General features: G+C 42.5%; 1 protein-coding gene across 2 annotated transcripts in view; it reads left to right on the plus strand.

Annotated features, from left to right (window-relative positions):
• rspo2 (R-spondin 2) overlaps positions 1-20,701 on the plus strand; it is a 76,860-nt gene extending 56,159 nt beyond the window's left edge. For both annotated transcript variants that reach the window (XM_061716316.1, XM_061716315.1), the window contains exon 5: positions 20,456-20,701. In XM_061716316.1, the coding sequence (XP_061572300.1) occupies positions 20,456-20,568 (113 nt within the window). In that variant the 3' untranslated portion in view covers positions 20,569-20,701. The remainder of the gene's footprint in view (positions 1-20,455) is intronic.
• The last annotated feature ends 409 nt before the right edge of the window (positions 20,702-21,110 follow it).

Here is a 21,110-nt window from a genome sequence, read left to right on the forward strand (position 1 = left end):
AGGAAGTTCTTCTAAACACAGAGAAACGCAAGACGACGCCACACTTTTGGAGTGAGGAGGAGACTAATCATTCTATAAATGTAATGAAGGATATGAACATTTTGGCATTTGTAGATGGTAGAAGGTACGGGGATAGCGAGATTTACAAGAAGGTGAGTGAAAAGTTGCGCGAAGCAGCATTTGTTTTGAATTTGGATACAGGAAGAAGAAGCGGAAATGACGCTAATTGCGTCATCACGTTCTCCGCGCGTCGCTGGTTTGATGGAGATATCCCAAATGATTAATTACCATGTAAACAGGGATAACCCTGTTTGCTCACGCATGTAAACGGAATATTCAGAATGTTTCAGTAACCGGAATATTAGCAATAACCTGAATTTTGACTGCATGTAAACGTAGTCACTGGTGAAGAGGATAGACCTATCAAGCTGTCATTGACTTGGCTCGGTCCATCATCTTACTGCCCGCGACTGCCGTGTTAAACAGTGCTGTCACACTCACAAGTGAACACTAGTTCATCCCTCTGTGAGTGAGTTTGTTTGTAAGTATTTAAGATCATTTACCAAGACGTAAATGTAGTATTAAATCTTCCTTTGCAAGAGGAAGTCATTACCAGTAGTCTTTCTTTATTTGAGGCAGCATGAGGGTGTGGAGAAGGCAATGGAGCAGGGGGTGGGATCACTGATTAACTTCCCACTAAGGGCCCCTACTGTCTGACCAAAATAAATGTGACTGCTGTCATTTTGTCAGCAACTGTCTTCAGAGAGCAATAATTGAAACACCCCATGATCCTGCTGGCTTTTATATGGAGAATCCATCGTCATACCACAGGCATGAGCTGTAAACATGTGGAGGCCTTTCAAAGACCACGGGGTGGAGGGAGGTGGAAGAGGAGGGGTCAGCACCGCTCACTGGGGCTCCATACTCCACATTGTTGTCATCTGGACGTTTCCAAGCAGGAAGAAATGGCAGGGGTGCGAGTTAACGACTTCTTCTTGTCTTTTTCTCGTTGTTCTTTACAAACTTTAGTGTTAGTTTTACTGAACTTCCCTCTGCAGGCTCGTGCACACGCGTTAGCTAAAGCCCTCCTATTATTTATCTGGCTTCGCTTTATCGTAAACTGTAGGATATTATCTTTGCTTTTCTTTCTCGAACTGCAAATCTGCCTCGAGAGCATTTTGATGTTGAGAAGGTCTGACAGCCAGAAGTTTGCGAATGTTTGCGGTCATCTGCAACCGCAATCTGCATTCGATTAAAACGATAACTTAAATAAATCAGTGTTAAGTTTAAAGAGCTTAAGAATGCTTGCACATAGCACCCGGAGAGTGACTGTGCCTGAGAGATGAGCAGCTCTGGACCGGTTTACACGACTTCCGTTGTCATCTTCAGAGAGGAAACGCGGCATATGGACCGCCATGCAGCGCTCCATCAAAAACAGACGTACACAAGCAAACAAAGTGGCAGCAGGAAAAAGAAGCAGGCAGTGAAGGCACTATCCCTAAAGTGTTTCATGGCCCGCAGACGGGAGCTATTTCCCCCCGCTGTGTCGTATGGAGGCTGATATTGCCCATGACACTGCCGGGGCCGTAAAGCGAACCTTCAGCGGGTGCTCCCCTCAGGGGCAGATGGGGCCGTCACACCCTCTGATTTTTTTCACAGCAGTTGCGGCACGCTCTGTCTTTACAAGCACTGGTGCCCGACAGTTAAGAACGGAGACTTTTGAAGTCGGGCCGGTGTTTTATAAAATATGTCACTCCCAAAGTCCACGTGTGATAACAATGGATGTTTGCCCATGACTATAGATGTTGATCCTTTCCTTTTTTATGTCCAAGGCGTGATTAGTTTTTATAGAACGAGCTTCACGGGTGGCAACTTGTAAAACCGCTAATGAAACCTGCTCACCCTGCTTGAGAAAAAGGTCATTAATCTGGAAGGGGATTAAGCATTGATAGCCTAAACACATTTTTCTGATACTCTTCTACCCTGAAGTTTGTAGAAAACATCGAATTGGGTTCTTGGTAGGAATGGGTGATATTTTACCGTTCACGATATACCGTCAAAAAAATTCCCCACGGTAAGAATTTGTCATCTCACGGTAAAAACGATAAATTCCTGTTAATGACGTTTTTGTGTAAAGTCGAATTTATGGTTCTGCGTTATGTACGTGAAGGAAGGAAGGAAGGAAGGAAGGAAGGAAGGAAGGAAGGAAGGAAGGAAGGAAGGAAGGAAGGAAGGAAGGAAGGAAGGAAGGAAGGAAGGAAGGAAGAAAGAAATGAGCCAGAAAGAAAGAAAGAAAGAAAGAAATGAGCCAGAAAGAAAGAAAGAAAGAAAGGAGCCAGAAAGAAAGAAAGAAAGAAAGAAAGGAGCCAGAAAGAAAGAAAGAAAGAAAGGAGCCAGAAAGAAAGAAAGAAAGAAAGAAAGAAATGAGCCAGAAAGAAAGAAAGAAAGAAAGAAAGAAAGAAAGAAAGAAAGAAAGAAAGAAAGAAAGAAAGAAAGAAAGAAAGAAAGAAAGAAAGAAATGAGCTAGAAAGAAAGAAAGAAATGAGCTAGAAAGAAAGAAAGAAAGAAATGAGCTAGAAAGAAAGAAAGAAATGAGCCAGAAAGAAAGAAAGAAAGAAAGAAAGAAATGAGCAAGAAAGAAAAAAAGAAAGAAAGAAATGAGCAAGAAAGAAAGAAAGAAAGAAAGAAAGAAAGAAAGAAAGAAATGAGCAAGAAAGAAAGAAAGAAAGAAAGAAAGAAAGAAAGAAAGAAATGAGCCAGAAAGAAAGAAAGAAAGAAATGAGCTAGAAAGAAAGAAAGAAAGAAATGAGCCAGAAAGAAAGAAAGAAAGAAATGAGAAAGAAAGAAAGAAAGAAAGAAAGAAAGAAAGAAAGAAAGAAAGAAAGAAAGAAAGAAAGAAATGAGCCAGAAAGAAAGAAAGAAAGAAATGAGAAAGAAAGAAAGAAAGAAAGAAAGAAAGAAAGAAAGAAAGAAAGAAAGAAAGAAAGAAAGAAAGAAAGAAGGATAAATTCCCATTGATGACGTTTTTGTGTAACAAACATGGCGGATAAATGCCAGAAATTATCGTGATACATTTTTTAGTCCATACCGCCCATCCCTAGTTCTTGGTTGTTAGGTTTAAGGGGAGGAACATATTCATGTATTGTTGCTGTGAAGTGTCCACTGTTTTGTTCTTTAGTCTATTCTCAGATTATCAGGAGCCCACACTGATCTAGCCCCAGTGAGGAGCAGACCCTCACTGGGGTCACTGTATCAGAGGTCCTCGCGTCGTGTTTAGATAACTGGAGGTGGTTAGAGTCGGATCTGTCTGATTGCGCTGCATCCCTGCACCTCCTCTTTCTATCTGCCAGACCTCCGGCACGTTGCCGCTGCCAGCTCTCCTGTGGGCCCGCAGACGCTTTCATCTGCAGATCTACAACATGCCAGACATATGAGGATGCACACACACACACACACACACACACACACACACACACACACACACACACACACACACACACACACACACACACACACACACACACACACACACACACACACACACACGGACAACCAAAGTGTGAGAAACATGTAATAGATACCGACAAATGGTTAAGCAGACTTTATAGGAAGAGGTCACCATATTATGTACTCCACTCCTCAGCCCTATTTTCATTTTCTTTTCCCGTCTCCTATGGCAGTCTCTCGCTTGTGTATCACATATCACTGTGCGAGACTGGGAGCAGTGTGCGTGCGGCAGAGGAGAGGATGAGTTTGTGCGGTGCTCGTCGTTCGAAAGCAGCACTACGGGCACCGCCGTCTTCACTCTCCAGTGGTCTGGCTGGAGAAGAAAAGAAGGAAGGCACAGAGTCAAAAGGGGGAGTCTGACAACATCTGGCGAACAGTTGCACTGGCTCACCCATCAGGAGCTCCTATTCACTCTACTCCTCTTTCCACCCGTCTTCCCTCCGCTCCTCCATCTCTGGCGAGTGTCTGTATAGAGACATCACAGTTTTTAATTACAGCCGGTGATTCAGAGAGAAGCTGTGGCTTCTGACCCACTTGTGCCCACGAGCGTGGACCCAGTGTGTCGACATGCAGACACAACAAAGATTCAAGTATAGGCCTGCTGCTCCTTTTTCTGCTTGTGCATCTGGGTGTTTTTAGGGCATTAACAGTGACAAATACAGGGGCTTTAGACTTAAATCACTGCCATTACTGGGATAAGTACAGGCCAGGGCCACTTACAAAGAGTTGTAGAGGTCTGAACTTACATCAACACCAGGTGATGTCACAGGTTCACAATTTCTGCTTAAAGGCATAAATTGATTTATGCATTAGTCACACCAATTACTCTCTGCCTACTGTATATGAACTACTACACTCTGTGGCCAGGGAATGATGAAGTTATGTATCCATTTCAACCATATTCATAGTGTTTTGGCACCTTGGCAACAAAGAACTGGATAAACTCATTGTGTCTTTTATGAAGACTTAGAATGAAGCCCAATTTTTGGGGCTCTGGGCGAGGCCATTTTACCAGGAGCCGACTCGGCCCAACCGCTGTCAATTAAAGAAATTCGCATAACGAACAAGACTGGCAGTTTGATGCAACCCACCTATCTCACCCCAATCACCACAAGCTATTTATTTCAGATTGTCCAAGCTAATGCTAACCTATGATGAGAACTAACGCTACTTTTACATCCATTCTGATTGAATCCGTCCACCTAACCTTGCTTCAGATGTTGCTTTCAAAATGACATCTGGTACAGCCCTAGCTGACTCCAGCAGAGGACGATCAGAAATTGCTCCTAGTGCAGCTTAGTCCTGGCTGAGCTCAGGTCCAGGAAAAGGTCTGGGTAGAGATAGTAGCTGTCCATAATGTTCATGTTGTTAACCTGAAAGGGTCCAGGATCCGTGGAAAGGGATTCAGTTCCTCTGATTGCTGGTAAAGATTGAGGCTGTCCAGCCGACTGATTAGCCCCAACTAAGATAGCTGCAGCTAAGCTTCACCATCCCAGAGCTGGTTGCAGGAGTCTGTTGGTACAACTGACTGCAGAACAAGCCATACAGTTGCTATGGATGTGAAAAGTAGCTTCTAACAGTTTTTTGTACGATTTCAAATATGTCTATATCTGCTGTTAAGTTGAACATTTTAACATGTGCGTCAATACAGATTGACATGCTTTTGGAGCCCCTTGTGGCCATTTCAGGAACTGTACATTTTGGAACTTGTATCATAGCAATGGATAGCATAGCATTGTTCTTTCCCAGTCACGAGTAATTACTAACATTGTAATGCTTATTTTACCTTTATTACAAAATTTGAAAAAAAATTCAGCATTATTTTATTTTAAATATTTGTTTTTTTTTATTTTATTTTTTTCTTATGAGGTTAGCAAAACTACAATGCTAAAAAATTTTAGTTTGGAAGATGGAATCACTCACATTAATTCACTGGAAACTAATTTGTCATAGCTTTGATTTTTGTCAGGAAGCAAGATGACAGGAACGTTACTGTCAAATTTAAGTTTGTAAAGGTACCACAACTCTGTCCAGGGCAATAACTATATTCCAAATTGTACACTGTACAATTCTATTGGTACGCAGTAGATTGCAAGTACCTGGATAGTACACTTGTGAAAATAAAAACAAAACAGAAGTGGTATGCCACTCGTTAGTCACAGTTTTGGACTGCCTTCAGTGCTGAAGACTTTAATCTCTAATAAAAGATGGGAAAGATTAAATGCATGACAAGAACAATTAAGTCATACAGATACTTGGCTATGGGAAAAAACTGTAGTTTCCATCCTAAAGCTTTGGTCACAGGGGACTAATTTTACCTGATAGAAAGAGCCATTCTCTTGATGTATTAGATGTGAAGGGCTCTTTTCATAAATATTACGGTTGTAAGTTTGTACAATTTTACAGATCAGAAACCCCCCCCCCCAAACATTATCTGTTCAGGGCTCAGACTCCTTAAAGTAAAAGCTCAAGAAATGATTAACTGGTCAGTGTCACGAAACCAAACCCATCCCAGGTACCGTAACAAATCCATTCAAACATAAATGCGCTTTCCCGCTGGGTGGCAAGGTTCATGACCATGATCCTGACAGGCCTTGAGACAATTCTATTGGATTAGCGTGAGTTTAAGTTTTCCTTTGATTTGAGTCCTCTTTCCTTCTCATACTGCATCCATGGGATGTGCTGCTGTCTACTGGAGTACACAAACCTCTCCTCAGTGAGATGAAACCCTGAAATGGCCGATGAAATTGCACTGTAATCACACAAATCCAAAAACAACAAGAAAATGTCTGCCATATACCTCAACAGCCTCTGTTTGTGTTCTGGTGATTTAAAAGGGGATTATTGACAGGATCATGACTGGCTGAGCATGCGGTGACTTTTACTGGCCCTGTCTGTGATCATATCTGTCAGAGCCAGTCAGCTGTCTGCCTGGTGTTTGACAAGTATTTGATACAGCACAGCCCTTAAATAGGTTATTGAATTGGCTGTACTTCTGGCATTGTGCAGCAGTAGCTCTGTGAATACAAGTAATACAGCTCCATTTTTCCTCCACTTTGAACTAATTAGCAGTTTTTTCAAGAAATATGCAAAATATGTTGCAACATCACAGGAGATTACCTTTGAAAGGAAGTAGAACGTTCAAAGAAACCTAAAACCACAGACACGCTTGATTCCTTGTCCATTGCACGGGGATACCGGTCTGATCCTGATGGCCCCATTTCTGTTTATGTGTCTAAGCCTGTCTGACTTAGCTTGGCTTCCAGCTTGTTAGGGGCTGGTTGTATTCTGGGACAGTTGTGCATGTCCAAACATTTGCGGGATTTCCTCTCGAGTTTCCCAGTCGAAGGAAGGAGGCACGAGAGGGCTTGTGCAGAAATGAAATAGAAAAAAGGGAATCCTACGGGGCAATTTCCTCCTATATCCATCTTTGTTCCATTCCAGACTCGCTGAGACCAGTAGGATTCAGACCCAATGGAATTAGAGACTGAAGAGGGTTTGCACACACATAAACATACACACTGGCTAATGTGGGACGTTGGTTTAGGCATGCATAGTGGAGATAACAACTGAGAGTTCACCTTGAACTGGTCAACATCATCATAGAATCTTAATAAATCTGGCTTTGGCTGTTGTTGGACAGTTTATATACATAGACAGTATATAGGAAGTGGACATAGACACTGTGATGCCATCCATTGGTTTGTGAACTCCATTTCCTTCCCACCTGGCTCACTGCTGTCTCAATGCAAATATCAACATGTCTTTCTAATACAGTATCTCTGCATGGAGGAAGGACGGCCACCTTCAACCAAATCCAAGACTGAGCTTATCGTCTGTCCAGCCAGTCATTTCTTACTTCCTCAGATAAGCATGCAGTTGGATTCCAACACACTTGTGCCCACGTCTTCTTCTAGGACTCTTGGTGTCATTTTAGACAGCCTGCTGACCTTTAAAGACCATGTTGCCTGGTTTCCCGGTCTTGCCGATTGCTCTTTACAACATCAGGAAAACCAGACTCTTTCTTACAGAACATACAACACAACTCTTGGTTCAGGCTCTGGTCATGTCACGCATTGACCACTGTAATTCCTTGTTGGTCGGCAGTATGCTCAGTTAAACCTCTGCAGATGATCCAGAATGCAGCAGCACGTCTGGTCTTCAACCAACCCAAGAGACCTCATGTCCCTCCGCTGCTAATCTCTCTGCACTGGCTTCAAGTTGCAGGCCACATCAAGTTCAAAGCTCTGCTTCTGGCTTACCAAACAATTACCCAAACAGCTCCGCTTGGTCAGTGAAAGACGTCTGGTGCTTCCACCACAACATGGCGTGAAATCAGTGGCCAGACCTATTTTCCTCCATTGTTCCCCAACGGTAGAATGAGCTTCCAAACTCTGTCCAATCTGCCTACTTTTAAGAGATCAACTAGACTCACAGCAGTCTGACCAGCACTTATCCATCCTCCTACATAATTTCTTCCCTGTGTTATTCTCTCAGATGTAGATTGCTTTGGATAAAAGCGTCTGCTAAATGACTATGTTAGCATGCAATTCATAATGCTGAATTAAATGTAAACTGTAGATAAACATTGCCTTAATCCTTAGAAGTTAAAGTTAAAAGTTAAGATTGGTTTCCTAGATGTGTCACATATGCAACTGTCGATTTGAGTTGATGGAAATGCTTAGTCCTTACTGCTTTGTTAATTCATAATATCACTTCTAGCATCTAACAATACCATGAGAACATGTTTAAAAAGGTAAGATTGACTTTAAGTCAAAGAGAACGATGAGACACTGACACAAACTATCTTACCAGATGATAGCACTGTACAGAATGTCATAATACAATACAATATGCTTAAACTAGACAAACACAGTGTTGGATTAGTAACCTGCTGTGACACATTTACTGATTTTGCCAAGGCTCTAACCTTGAACCACATTTTGGGTACCAGCCCAACACAGCGAAAGGTGCTTTGAATCATCACTGGTTTTGCATCCTGAGTCAATTAGACATGTCCAGCTCCTTTGACTGCCCGTTATTATATAACTTGCTCTGTCCAAGTGCACAGAATTTACACCTTTCTCACTTTGATGTGTGCACTTTGATGTATGCATGATCCCTGTCAACACACTGTGAACAGTACACTTGTGCCGGTGCTACAAGTTTCCCATTATGGCAGTTGGCTTGCATCTAGGGGAGAGGTACATACTTTCTCAAACTGTCCTCTCTACATTTATAGAGTGATGTTTTTCTGTTCAGGATGAGCACTGAACATAACATTGTCTTAATTAACATAGACAGGGGTTACTCTTCCGACAGAAAGCAAAGGAGACACGCTATCAGCGTCCAAGAACAGCTAACACCCAGTAAAGGAAGACTGCAGAGAAACATTTAAGAGAAGCCCCATTTGAACATGGTTTACTCTTTAGACCAATAGTTTTCAGAGATTTGCATCCAGTCTCCCAACTTATAGCTCAACAGCTGTGTAACAAGCATCTACTTTTGGTAGACCATGGTGCATGCACCTTCACGGTTGTGTAAGGACCCCCCAGTATGACAGCGCCTGAGATACTTACAGCCTTACGGGGAGAAGAGAGCTGGCTGAGCCTAATAAATCCTCAAGACAGGACTATCCACTGGAGGCTGAGCCCTTCTTACCAGGGCCCAGACATAAACTCACATGAAAAAGAAAGTACTTCCTTTTTGTACATGATTGTACATTATATTCAACAGATCCTGGGGTTTCAGATTGCTCCCCTAAGACAAATAATAAATGTTCTAAATATTTGTTTAATACCAGTAGGAGGAGTTTTTCCTCCAAGAGCAAGAGCTTCGTTTCCTGTCTTGATCCACTGTCAGAATGAGGGCGCTTTTAAAATTGTACATTTAATCCTGAGATCTTCAGGATAGAGCAGCTTCTGTTCATTCTGCTACCCAGTGGAAGTTAAGCCAAGTAAAAGGTACAATGTAGATTGTATAGAAGTTTACCAAAGTAAACTACAACGCTTTTTTATTAGCTTTCACGTCTTAAAGGATCAATGTCTAATGTGAAGCCAAAAATATAATCCATGCTGATAATCAAAACACAGAATCTGTAACCAAGAAATCGAGAGTGTAATCATTTTTCTCAGTTACACTTTTCTTTTCCCGCCATCATTTCTAAAACAATCTCCATTTCCAAGTTGTCTTTTTCACTTACAGTACACTTTTTCTTTTTGCGGTTGCTATTCGGAAACCAGTCAAATCAGCACCGTGCCAATCTACTTCAGGCTGGGGGGAAATAGTCAAGGTCAATACATTTGGTGTTGAATCAACACCATAGTAACTTGGCTTACTCTACCATCAAAAATGCAAAACAAAAATCAGCGGCAGTTTACTTACCAATCTGGTAACGGTGCAGGTTCCACATCAAACTTCATTTCTGTCCATGACTTGTCTCCAACCGTGGAAAGCACTAGGGGTGGGTTAAAAATATCGATATATTGATATTTTATCGATATGCATGTGTAGGAACGATTATCGATACATAAATCCAAGTATCGATTACATTTTTTTTTTTTTAATCCCGATTTTTTCCCCCATTTTATCACCCAGTGCTCCTACCTAAGTCAGTCCTGGGCATTGCTCCATCTACCAACCCCAGGAGGCCCTGCACTGAGCTCAAGTCTCCTCCTTACTTGAGGAGTGAGCAGGCTGCTTCTTTTCACCAGGCAGGGTGGGGTTTCTCTGGCCGGACGTGGCGTGTTGAAGGATCACGTTATTCCCTTATTGTAACCAGAATATCGATATCGAATTGTATCGGAAATCGTATCGTCTTGGGACCTAGTGTATCGGAATCGTATCGTATCGAGAGGTCAGTGATGATACCCAGCTCTAGAAAGCACTGCCGATATTTACTTCGGTTTTAGCTCTGTTTTTATTTGCAGTTTTTTATTTATTTTTTCCCAACAAGGCTTTTTCCTTGTAACGGGGGGTTGTAGAGGTGACAAAGTTCTCTTCCCGAGAGCTTTACTCACCCTTGTGGTTTCTGCTTACTTATCCTAAAATTGTAACTTTGAGGCAGTTCCTACATGACAACTTCAATTATGCCCCCAAATTGTGCGACTTCTTCTTCCCATCATGTTGTACTGAGGCCGCTATATTGCTCGCTACCACCCCATGTGGCAGAAACTGGTGTTACGAGACTGGATGGACCGAAGCTAGTTATTTAGCGCGCTTATTTCATGGATATCTCCATGGAGCCAAAAGACATAGTCATCTGTTTTGTGGACTTATTTAGTTTCACTGTCTTGCTGTTTCTCTTTTATTTTGGGATATATTAACATACAACCCACTACCCCCCCCGGCATGTAGGGATTATGAGCTTGATCAAAAGCTTTATAGAGATCTCATCTTTCAATAGAAGACATGGGAATTAAAGTGGAGTGCTGTGGCTCTTATTATCTTTGAGTAAAGACAAACAGAGCTCACATCTGTAGTAACTTACCAGCTTGGATGATGAATTTGCTACTGCACTGTAGATCCCAGCAGGTTTACTGATCCCGAGATCTGGAGTCAAATGTCAGACCATTCCCTGCAGGGCCATCGCCCCGAACACACAACCAATGCACAAACAAGCAGCAAGAATCGGCGCAGGGCCTCCTTTGAAAAGTGCCTAGCTTTATTTTTTTTCTCATCAGAAATGAAACATAACATTAAGCCATTCATTAAAGTCAACTGAAGTTAATTATCTCTCATTTTCCCAAGTGCCCATGGGGCAGGAGAGCCCCCATATACTTAGGCCCAGATGTGTCGATGAGTCAGTTGGGAGATAGCAGACCGCAGAAGGGGCTGCTCACTTCTCTTTGAGTCCTGCGGTTTCAAGGCGCATCAGACTCTGCAGGCCGGCCGTGACGCCTGTTCACATGCTGGCAGCTGATATTGCTCTAATGACACAATAATCCATGCAACGCCGCTGCATACAGCAAGGCGCCATTTACTGAAAAGAAGTAAATAATAATGACATCTTGACGTAGACGGAATAAAAAAATATAGGTACATCTGATTAAAATAAATGCATCAACTGTCATGTTTTAAAATTTCCCAGAGAATACGTGCCATAAAGAGTGGGCCTCCATAAGGATTACTTCTCATTACGACAGGGGGCGCCAGTTAGTGCACAGATTTCTGCTTTAAAGCTAAACTACAACTCTTTATCCATTTTGGCAGCTCCATGTGAAAGTGGGAAAATTGTAGCAGTTGGCAGGATGTCATAGACCAGAAGCCGTATTGCGTCATGCAATCTAATTCTGCAAAACCCTTCTTTTCTGCATCTGGTACCCCCACCAAACAAGCAGGAATAATCACTACAACCACTAGGAACAACCACTACAGATGAAGAAATAGAGCCACTGTTGCTGGGTCCGGTTGTCTTCAGCTGAAGCGTCTGTTTATTGTACTCCTAAATGTTGTCCAAAGACATCTTGGGGTGGATTTGCATATTTCTTCTTCTACAAGGCAGAAGATCATTCAACAATTTATACTTAAGATCTGAGATGCTTCAGATTGCACTGCATAAAGAACAATATTTATCATAATGTTATTCATCAATAGATGATAGAACTATATGGACAAGGGATCACTTTAGGAAATTTCTGTCAAGCAATTACATTTAATACATTTCACGCATACATTTAAAAATTCTACTTTGCCATACAAAATAGAAATACAAGACTTTAATTTTGTCCAGAGGGGGAGTTGATTTCTCCGGGCTTGGCGGCATCTAAGATGGATCATTACACCGTGAAAATATGATTGATCTGCATCTGCGTCATGCCCAGTGGCTGACCCCGCCCCCGAAAACCAGCTGCTAGAAACAGAGCTGTTAAGACGGCTTTTGCAATCAGCTTCTGTGGTGTTTTCATAAAAAATACCACAATGTCATAGATATTTCTTTTAGGCCGCTGGAAACCGTCAACTTCTTTATGGGACTTTTTAATGGGAATAATATGTTTCCTTTAAGACGTGTATGAAGAATAGAATAACTTACAAACTGATATGCTTGATGGTTTAGTATCCATTCATTGCCAGAATGTGAGAAGCATAGCCGCATCATAAAGTGGTAAATGTACATTTATACAGTACAGGATGTATTTCTAAACCTGAAATAACGATTAAATTAAGCTGACAAGAAAAACCTTGAAATATCAGTTCAGATCAGAATAGAAAAAAAAGTTAATGCAATAATTACCGTGTTTATTTCTTTTCCAATTTTCATTTTCTATACTGTTGCAACTGTTTCTGATATTGGGTTCAACATACCAGTAATTCTTGACTTAAGTTTCCGACTTTGCAGTCGTACCCTGAGGAATCGTTAATTTAACTTTTTTCAAAGTTATCCAAGAATGAGTTACTCGTTTTCCAGCATTTCTGCGGCACAGCTTGACTGTTTGCGTGAAGGTAAAACAGAGGATGGTGTAGTTGAACATCTATCATGAACGGCTTCCACTTCATAACATCTGCCTGAGGGCTCAAGCCAGTGGTGGTCACCCAAACAACGAAAGGGAACCGTTCCCATACTGAAAAGCAGTGGAGTGAGACTTGGAAGCCCATGCCGACCGATGGAGAAGAACTTAACGCAGATGGACCTCGTCTGCTTTCCTGCCTTCCTGGGGAGGGGTTAGCTGCTTCGCGCCGGTGTGATGGAACATCTCTCGAGGGGGGAAAACCCGTGTTGTCTGCGCTCACCTTTGGGAGTATTAATCACCTCGTCAGTCATGCATGTTCTGCAGGGACTCCTCGTCTCAGAGGCTCTAATCTCAGACTTGGGGTTTTCGCTTTAACTTGTTGTCAGTGAAACAAGGCATCAAAGCGCCGAACCGTGAGCTAACCTGTTTTTTTCAAAACCTCCAGACAGATCCGCACCGGGACATAAATGGGAAAATAATGAGCGACCTAATCCCAACATTAGCTTTTTAAACTGGAATGTGTATGTTTTTAATCATTCTCGCCCAGCAGCGCGGTGACAGTAAGCAGAGCACGGGGAAAAGGGAAGGACAGACTGAGAGAGTAAATGAAAGAGTGTCATCCAGAGTAACCTTGTTAGGGCTAAGTGATGCTGTGCAGAGTCTCTTGTCAGTTGGCTGGCAAGATGAGCTTCTTGTAAATGATTGTCCTTACTGTCAAAAGGCTGATTTTATTTTTCCTACATCTGACGTCTGCGTTTTCTGCCATAATACAGTAGTTTTCTCTCAAATGTTGCAATATTCTCCTCATCTAGGGCCTGTTCCTGCGAAACATTTCTGTCAGTTAGCACGTATTTCCATCTGTATCAAGTTTTGTTCTGCTAAAAATGTCAAATCCCCCTCCTACTGCATTTCCCTGCAGGGAGACAACATCACAAACTCCCATTGTAGGTTCTGGCGTACCTCGGTTCTACGCCTAACTAACTAAGGGGTCACTTGAGGTCATAATCACTTTGTCCCACCAATAAATCAACTGCAAACTAAGTACAGCAGCGATATAGGCCAGTGTCAGCATCCGTAACCTTTTCCCAGACAGAGGAGTTGTCGGTGTGTGAGAGAGCACTGGCTGGCTGCAGATCCTTTCCCCTTCACAGCATTATAAATGTATGTGTGAGGAGGCCCTTAATGGCTGCTAATCCAATTTCTGCCACTGAAATCAAATCTCACTGGCGCCAGCGATTTTCTCCTTCCCTCACAAATAATGGCCTCCGCTTTGGCCTGCTTATGAAAAAGACAAGCCGCCAAAAAACTCTGGTTTTACCTTCCCTAAGTCCGGCGGAATCCGCCTCAAAATTGTTTGGATGTTGTTGTTGTTGCTGCCCTGCCCCCCCCCCCCATCCCAACAACCCCACAACCCTTAACCCTCCGTCTCCCTTGTCTCCTCCATGTCCTACAAAAATTATTAATTGACCGTCTGCGGCGAGTGGAGGGATGAGGTAACAGGAGAGCGAGGGCGAGTTTTCAGCAGCGCAAGATCCCATTTACCGTACGTCTTAATGCCTTCTCGAGGTCGTCCATTGATTTTTATCAAACCGCAACGCAATGGAGATAAGATTAGGCCTTCGATTCCTGCGCTGCCGCCGAAGCGTTAGTGGATGAAGGTCCGCGGCCTGTGCCAACAGTCGGCGCTTTGCTCCTTCTTCATGGGTCATGCCCTCTGTGATTATAAGAATAAAAGATGCCGTTTGTTTCCCTGAGCAGAGAAGTCTCACCCGCTCTGCGTGGCGACAGAAAAGTAAATCTAAGCTGCCTTTCAGTGGAATACAGCTTGAATGTGATCCTCTTTTCCAAAACAAAGATGTTAGTTTTGACACAGATGGAGGGAACTTTGGCTTTGGCTTCCTTCCCCTTGGATATGGATTTGACTGATTATCTTTCAGTCCATCATTCGGGGCAAGTAGACATGTTGCCATTCTTGAATAAGACTGATAATAATACGCCTAATAATACTTAACTCTTGGTTGGGTCTTTACCATGCAGTCGTCTTTTAAAGCCTCAAATAGTTTCGCAGGGACACGGAGAGGAAAAAAGGGGAATGATGGGAGTGAAATAATGATGGACTGGCTTTGAGAGGTTACTGAGAAACACCACAGTGCGTGCAGAGAAGTTTCTTTCTTTGCACGTTGGTTTGATGGCTGAAAAGATTGAATATGACGTTAAGTGTTTCTCAAGCTTACATAGGTGATACTGAAGCTCACTATTCCTGGTCCGTAGGCAGAAACACCATAGATCATATAGCATATGGATTTATACGCGGTTCCACAAAGGTCAGTTTTGACAGCGGTAAACATCCCACCCACCGCAGACCCTCGCTCTGAATCAGAAGTACCAAACATTGTGATTTGTTTATTTGTTTTATCTATTTCTCATTTCAAACTCAACTATATAAGCTGACAGAAGAAGACTGCATGTGCGAAGGACAAGGACTTAGGAAAGCCCGAACTCCTTTGATTCCCATCCCCTGTCACTTACGATGCAACACAAAGACAGAAAACGGTTTGAAATCTGCTGATCCCTTCCAAGACAAAATTATCTCTGCATGCTCGAGATTTATGAATTTGTTCTTGGTTTTGAAAGCAATTGAGGCAAATTAAACTGTTTCCTCTGTGAACCCTGGTAATCAGCTTAAGTGATTACATCGCTTGTAAATATGAGATGATGAAAGCTCAGCGTTAAGAGTGTGCGGCGCCCTGAGGAGAGGGTAAATGGGAGTTCACGGGGTAGATATGATGGTCCGTCTCACCAGGACTGCATGTGATGCAAGAGGAAGGGGCTTAGCGTGGGGATTGGTTGCCCTCTAGCTGTCAGGATGGAGATTGTGTTGTAAAAAAAAAAAGTGCTTTTACAGTGAGTTTATGAAGCAGAATCAGTTAGTTTGAGGACTTTTGACCTGAGGCTTGATATTATAGTAACCATGCTGTTGTGATGAAATATAATTGGAGGAAATCAGTCTCTGCTGAATATTTGGGGGCTCATAAAAGTCAGAACTCTGCTGGGTTTGGTTTCTGTTTTAAAGGCCCACATTAGTTTTGCTGCACATAGTAGAAACCATATCTAGGGTGACGAATTTATTTGTATTCTGTAATGCTGGCTGACTTGGACAAAACAAAAAATAGAATAAAGCCAAAGAAACAAAGCTCCACTACAAAAGGAAACACAGAACAAGAGGGGTTCTGACATTGGGAGGCTCATTGGAAAACTGCTGTTTTTTACTGTTGCATTACCTATAAATACTTATAATACCTTCTGCCTTAATGAGACCGTTTATTAAGAGTCTCTCAGAGATGATGTTGGGAAGGAAGCGAGTTAATACTCTGGACATGACATCAGAAGATCACATCGTTAAAGTAGGAGTAGGTGATGCCTGCAATTTTGCAAGAATGAGACACATTTTGAAAAGTTGCATGACTAGAAAAGAAAGTGGCGATCATCACGAAGTCGGTGTCGTCAACATTGTTAACCTGCTGCTAAAGAGCGACCCCTGGATCCAGGGGCAGATGACGTCACAAAGCTCACCTTTAAGCCAAAAAAAACAAACCATTCAACCTAAACAAAGAAAAATCCAGCCCCAAGTGGCTATGTGAGCACATAATAAAAATGATGAGAATATAATGTGCCCCATAAAAGCGGTGCCAGCAGCCAGCTGCTACACGTTTCCAACACTAGTTTGTTATAATCAGAAAGGTAAGACTCTAGACGTGGCAGCGGAGTAAAGATGACCGCCGAGTGAGCTGTCGAAGAACAGGAAAAAGCTTATCTTTGGTGTTTCTCCATCTAAAACCACACTCCACTCTGCATGGAATCGCTCTTCTTTCCCTTCAGTTCCCTTAATCGTTGCCATCAAGGAAACACTAAACCCAAATGAGTTCTAGCTTTTAATTCTTGCAGCATCCTGTGCTTTTTTTTGGGATGGGGGGGGGTGGCTGTCTCTTATACAGACTCTATTTGCAACTTATTTGTGCGTTCTCAGCACATAACAACGGTTATGAGCCAGTTATGAGCACTGAGTATGCTCAAGAGAAATGCACGTAACTACCGCGGAGACAAACAAAAAGTCCAATTGGTTGCAGAAAGAGTGATGAATCATTTCCCTACACACAAACCCCACACAGGGGTTTGAACCAGGATGATATCTAGTTAAATAATTCCTGTGTTAAATGCTGCAGTTGGAGTTAGTTATTTACTATTTACTATTTTTAGTTATTTAAGGCTGAAAAACAAGGTTTTCCCCACATTTTCGGGTATAAAAGGAGGAACAAATGCGAAGCAAAGGACAGACATGTTGCACTGATCCTACGATCCTTCCGAGTTCAATGAAGAATCTTGCAAAGCTCTATCTTTCCTACTCCATGTCTGCTTTTACCTTAGACTCGGGCTACATATGCACATTTTATTTCTGTGTTGTTTGTGTGTTTGGTTAGCTCTGGATGAAAGATCTCCTGCCCAGTCCTGTACAATCCAGGGAAACGACTTTTTAACTTAACTCTCATATATTTATTTGTGTTTCAAAGAATTGCTGTAAATGCAAGCTATTTTTTTTTCCTTTGCAGTTTAAATGCAGCCTTGCGTCCAAGGAATGGCCCACGAGGGCTTTGCCTGTTACAGAGGGGGGTTTAATGCTGCACCGTGTACTTTTTTGCCATCAAATGTAATTCATGTTGAGTTGATTGCACGGAAACCCATGTTTATCAGGCACCTAGCAACAGTATTTTGAATGAAAATGACCACTTTAAAGAGCAATTAGGAAATGAAAGCTATAGGCCAAATGCCTTTAAGCTTGACATTTCCTTTAACAAAATTATTGTACAGTAGGGCATGCTAAATTGAAATGAAAAAATCTAAATTGGAATCAGCTAGGCAAGTGTATAAACTTCTCTGACAATCTTTTTCAATTAAAGGCCTTGAGAGTTTGATGGAGGAGATGTGAAAGTTAGCTGTGGGCGGGAAACTTTAGTTGCCACGGTTCTCAAAAAAACAAGATTAGATTAATTGCAGGAAATGGCTCCGAGATGGTTTGATATTTGCATGCAACTGTATTATTCACTGGGAGACCCTATTAGCCAGGCAATATCTTGCTCTCTCATACGTGTCAACAAAAAGAGGGAATATTATCAAAGCGCAGTCCAGAGGATGGGAAATAAGTCTTTCGTATGGGTAGTTAAAGGGCCACCCCAACACTAGCACGTAAGTGAAGGCAATTAGAGATGGATTGCCACATTTCTCACACCATTAACCATATTTTGTGAGAAAAAAGAGAAACGTTTGAACAGTGGAGTAAATGGACAAAGAATGAGGTGGTAAAACCCAGTCTTGTTTTTCTGCAGCTTTCCTGAGCTTCTCACCTCAGCGAACCATAGCGGGGCTCGTTCCTCTGCGTTCTAGATCAGGGTCCAGATAGCATCTCATCATCCAAGCCTTACTCCACTTTTCCCCCCATTAGATTTTCTTTTCCCTCAAATTCCCTCACACTCACTCCCCCCACCCCGCACACATAACATCTCACACACACACCTCGTTATCTTATTTGTGGCCTTGGCAGCCAGACTGTTGCCTTGCGGTTCGGTAGCCAAAGTTTTCTCCGTCGCAGGGAGCCGTGGGGGCAGAACATTCACCACACAAGCTCCACGAGATCAGGAAGTCAGCTCCCAGCATGCTTTGCCTATCCCAAGAAACCTGGGATGGATTAACCTTGGACAGGGGGACCTTTCCAACTTGGAAAGAGAGTTATGCAACTTCCCACACTTATCCTGCCAGTCTGTTGCTGTAAGACTGAAATGTGTTGGGGCTAAACAGACATTTGTTTAAAACTGAGGTTTGATGCTCGCAGAATAAGCAAGCTCACTCCTGATATGTGAAGTTGAGCAGAGAAGATGCATATAAGCCCGAGTTCCATTTCATGACTCCTCAGAGCAAATTAAGTGGAGTTAAAATTAAATTGTAGCTGTATCTTACTAAACCAACTTAGGAGAAAAATAAAGAAAAGAAGAACAGAAAGTTAACAAAAAATGTTGTTGTTTCATTTATTCTGGATAGTCATTGCGCATTAGAACCCTGCAAGGCTGAACCAGCGCAACTTAGTTGTTAATGTTTCCTCGTAAAGCAGATTTATTTGAGAACTGATTTTTCATTGAGAACTGATTGATTGCATAAAATGCTCAACAAAAAATGAAATGTATGAATAAAAGTTCCACTGATGAAGGTAAGGGTCAGTGAATGCTAATTCCACACAATTCCTAACCCAAAACACACGCTCATCTCATGAGTTTGCCGTTTTCATCCACAGCTTCTGTGTACTCTTTTATGGTTTAGGACGCCTGTGCCTTTACTCTGTTTCCAGTTTAAAAACCTCACTCCAGGTTGTCACCAACAGGGAAGTGTTCGTGCTCATGAAGGGGCGGCAGCTAGCTCTCCATTATTTATTGATGTTTTGTTCAGATGTCAACAGACGTGACAGCATCCAGAAATTGCTTAACCTTCCTTTAAGGAGTGCACCTATCAGTTTCGGTGCTGGGTTGCAGGACACAACACCAAAATTGTATTAAAATGGAAAACCTTTTTGGACATACAGCACATGAATCGGAAACAGGAAAACCTTAGCTTGATGCTTAATAAATATAATTTCTACCCAAAGAAAACTCAAAACCAGAACTGGTGACTAACTGTTACGGGCTATAAACGCTAGACTTTTATTGGTTTAAAGGTAAGACTCCAAAGACTGCAACCGTCTTATGCCCACCCTGCGAAAAAAACCTAGCAGTCGAGGAAAAGCAAAGAGACAATTTCACTTTCTCCGGCCCTGCTCTGATTTTGGTGTTATGTTGCTGTTTTGCCATCATGAATTATATTACAGTGCGAAACTTTAACTGTTTCATGTCATACCAAGTCTCTTTGACAAACCAAAAGCACTTTTAATTAGTTGGACCACTTCTGTTACTAGTATACCTAACACAAGAAGGCATACTTCTTGGAAGTACACAATATTTTCTTAGTCATAATTTAATATTGCCTGGATTTGTGAGCTTCCTGTTGATTCTATTGGCTGTACTTTCTTCTTCAAAAACCTCGCTAAAAACCCTGTTAGACAACAAAAATCTGTTTTGGTCCAAAATATTATTACATCTTATAGACTCTCAATAAATATGTCTTATTAAGATGAATATAAGACCTTTAATATTAAACTGTCTGAATATACTGCTAAACTAATTTCTAAGAAGGCAAAAAAAAAGAGTATTGTTTCAACGAGTATTTTGCGAGTTTTAAGAATTCTAGTCAAGACAAACTGTCTTACCCCATTAGTAGAGATATATTTGCTTAAAATACAGCTTATTTCCACAGGGTCTGTTTTTACAGTGTATGGGGAGGTTGTAACTTGAAGAACGTCGTAACTAAGGGTAGTAATGATTAAAATCATCTCCGTTTTGTTTGTTTTTTTCTTTACCCAGGTGGTTCAGGGAAGCAGCGACCCAAAGAGCCAAAGAAGAAGAAGCAGAGGCTGCGGTTTCGGGCCCAGAACCAGCACAGTGACCACCTGGCCTCTGCGCGCTCCAGCCAGTGAGGACTGAAAACTACCCAGTGAACAAAGAACCAACGCGAAGCTGCTAGCTGCTGCTGCACCCAAAATCTGACTGACTGACAACTAACACAAGCCCCGACAGCGTCCCCCCCCCCCCCAAACGCCCCCCCACGCCCCCCCCCCCGCCTCCTTTCCCCGCCCTCCCCTACCTCCCTTCAGGCCGCCAGGACAGCTCCACGCCTCACAAATCTGTCACTCTGAAAATATGTGCCGTGTAACGTGCGATATCAACGCTAAACACATGCTCTGCCTCCCGCTGCTTCTTCCCCCTGCTGACCAGCCAGCCCCCCCATACACCCCCCCCCCACTTTCCCCCTTCATACCCACTCCCCGCCTTAAGGACCTGTAGCAGTTGACTTAACTGAACTCATTTCCCGCCATTAACAAAGTCATTAACCGTCCAGGGTGATGGAAGGCGGAGGGGCAACCAGAGGTAAAGGTGGAAGCAGGAGACCCAGGAAGAGGGCCACGGATAGGTGAGGTAATAAGGGAGTTGGCAAGCCCAAACGCTTGCAGATGAAGAA

This window comes from Cololabis saira, chromosome 3 (genome assembly GCF_033807715.1).
Source record: "Cololabis saira isolate AMF1-May2022 chromosome 3, fColSai1.1, whole genome shotgun sequence".
NCBI lineage: Eukaryota > Metazoa > Chordata > Actinopteri > Beloniformes > Belonidae > Cololabis > Cololabis saira.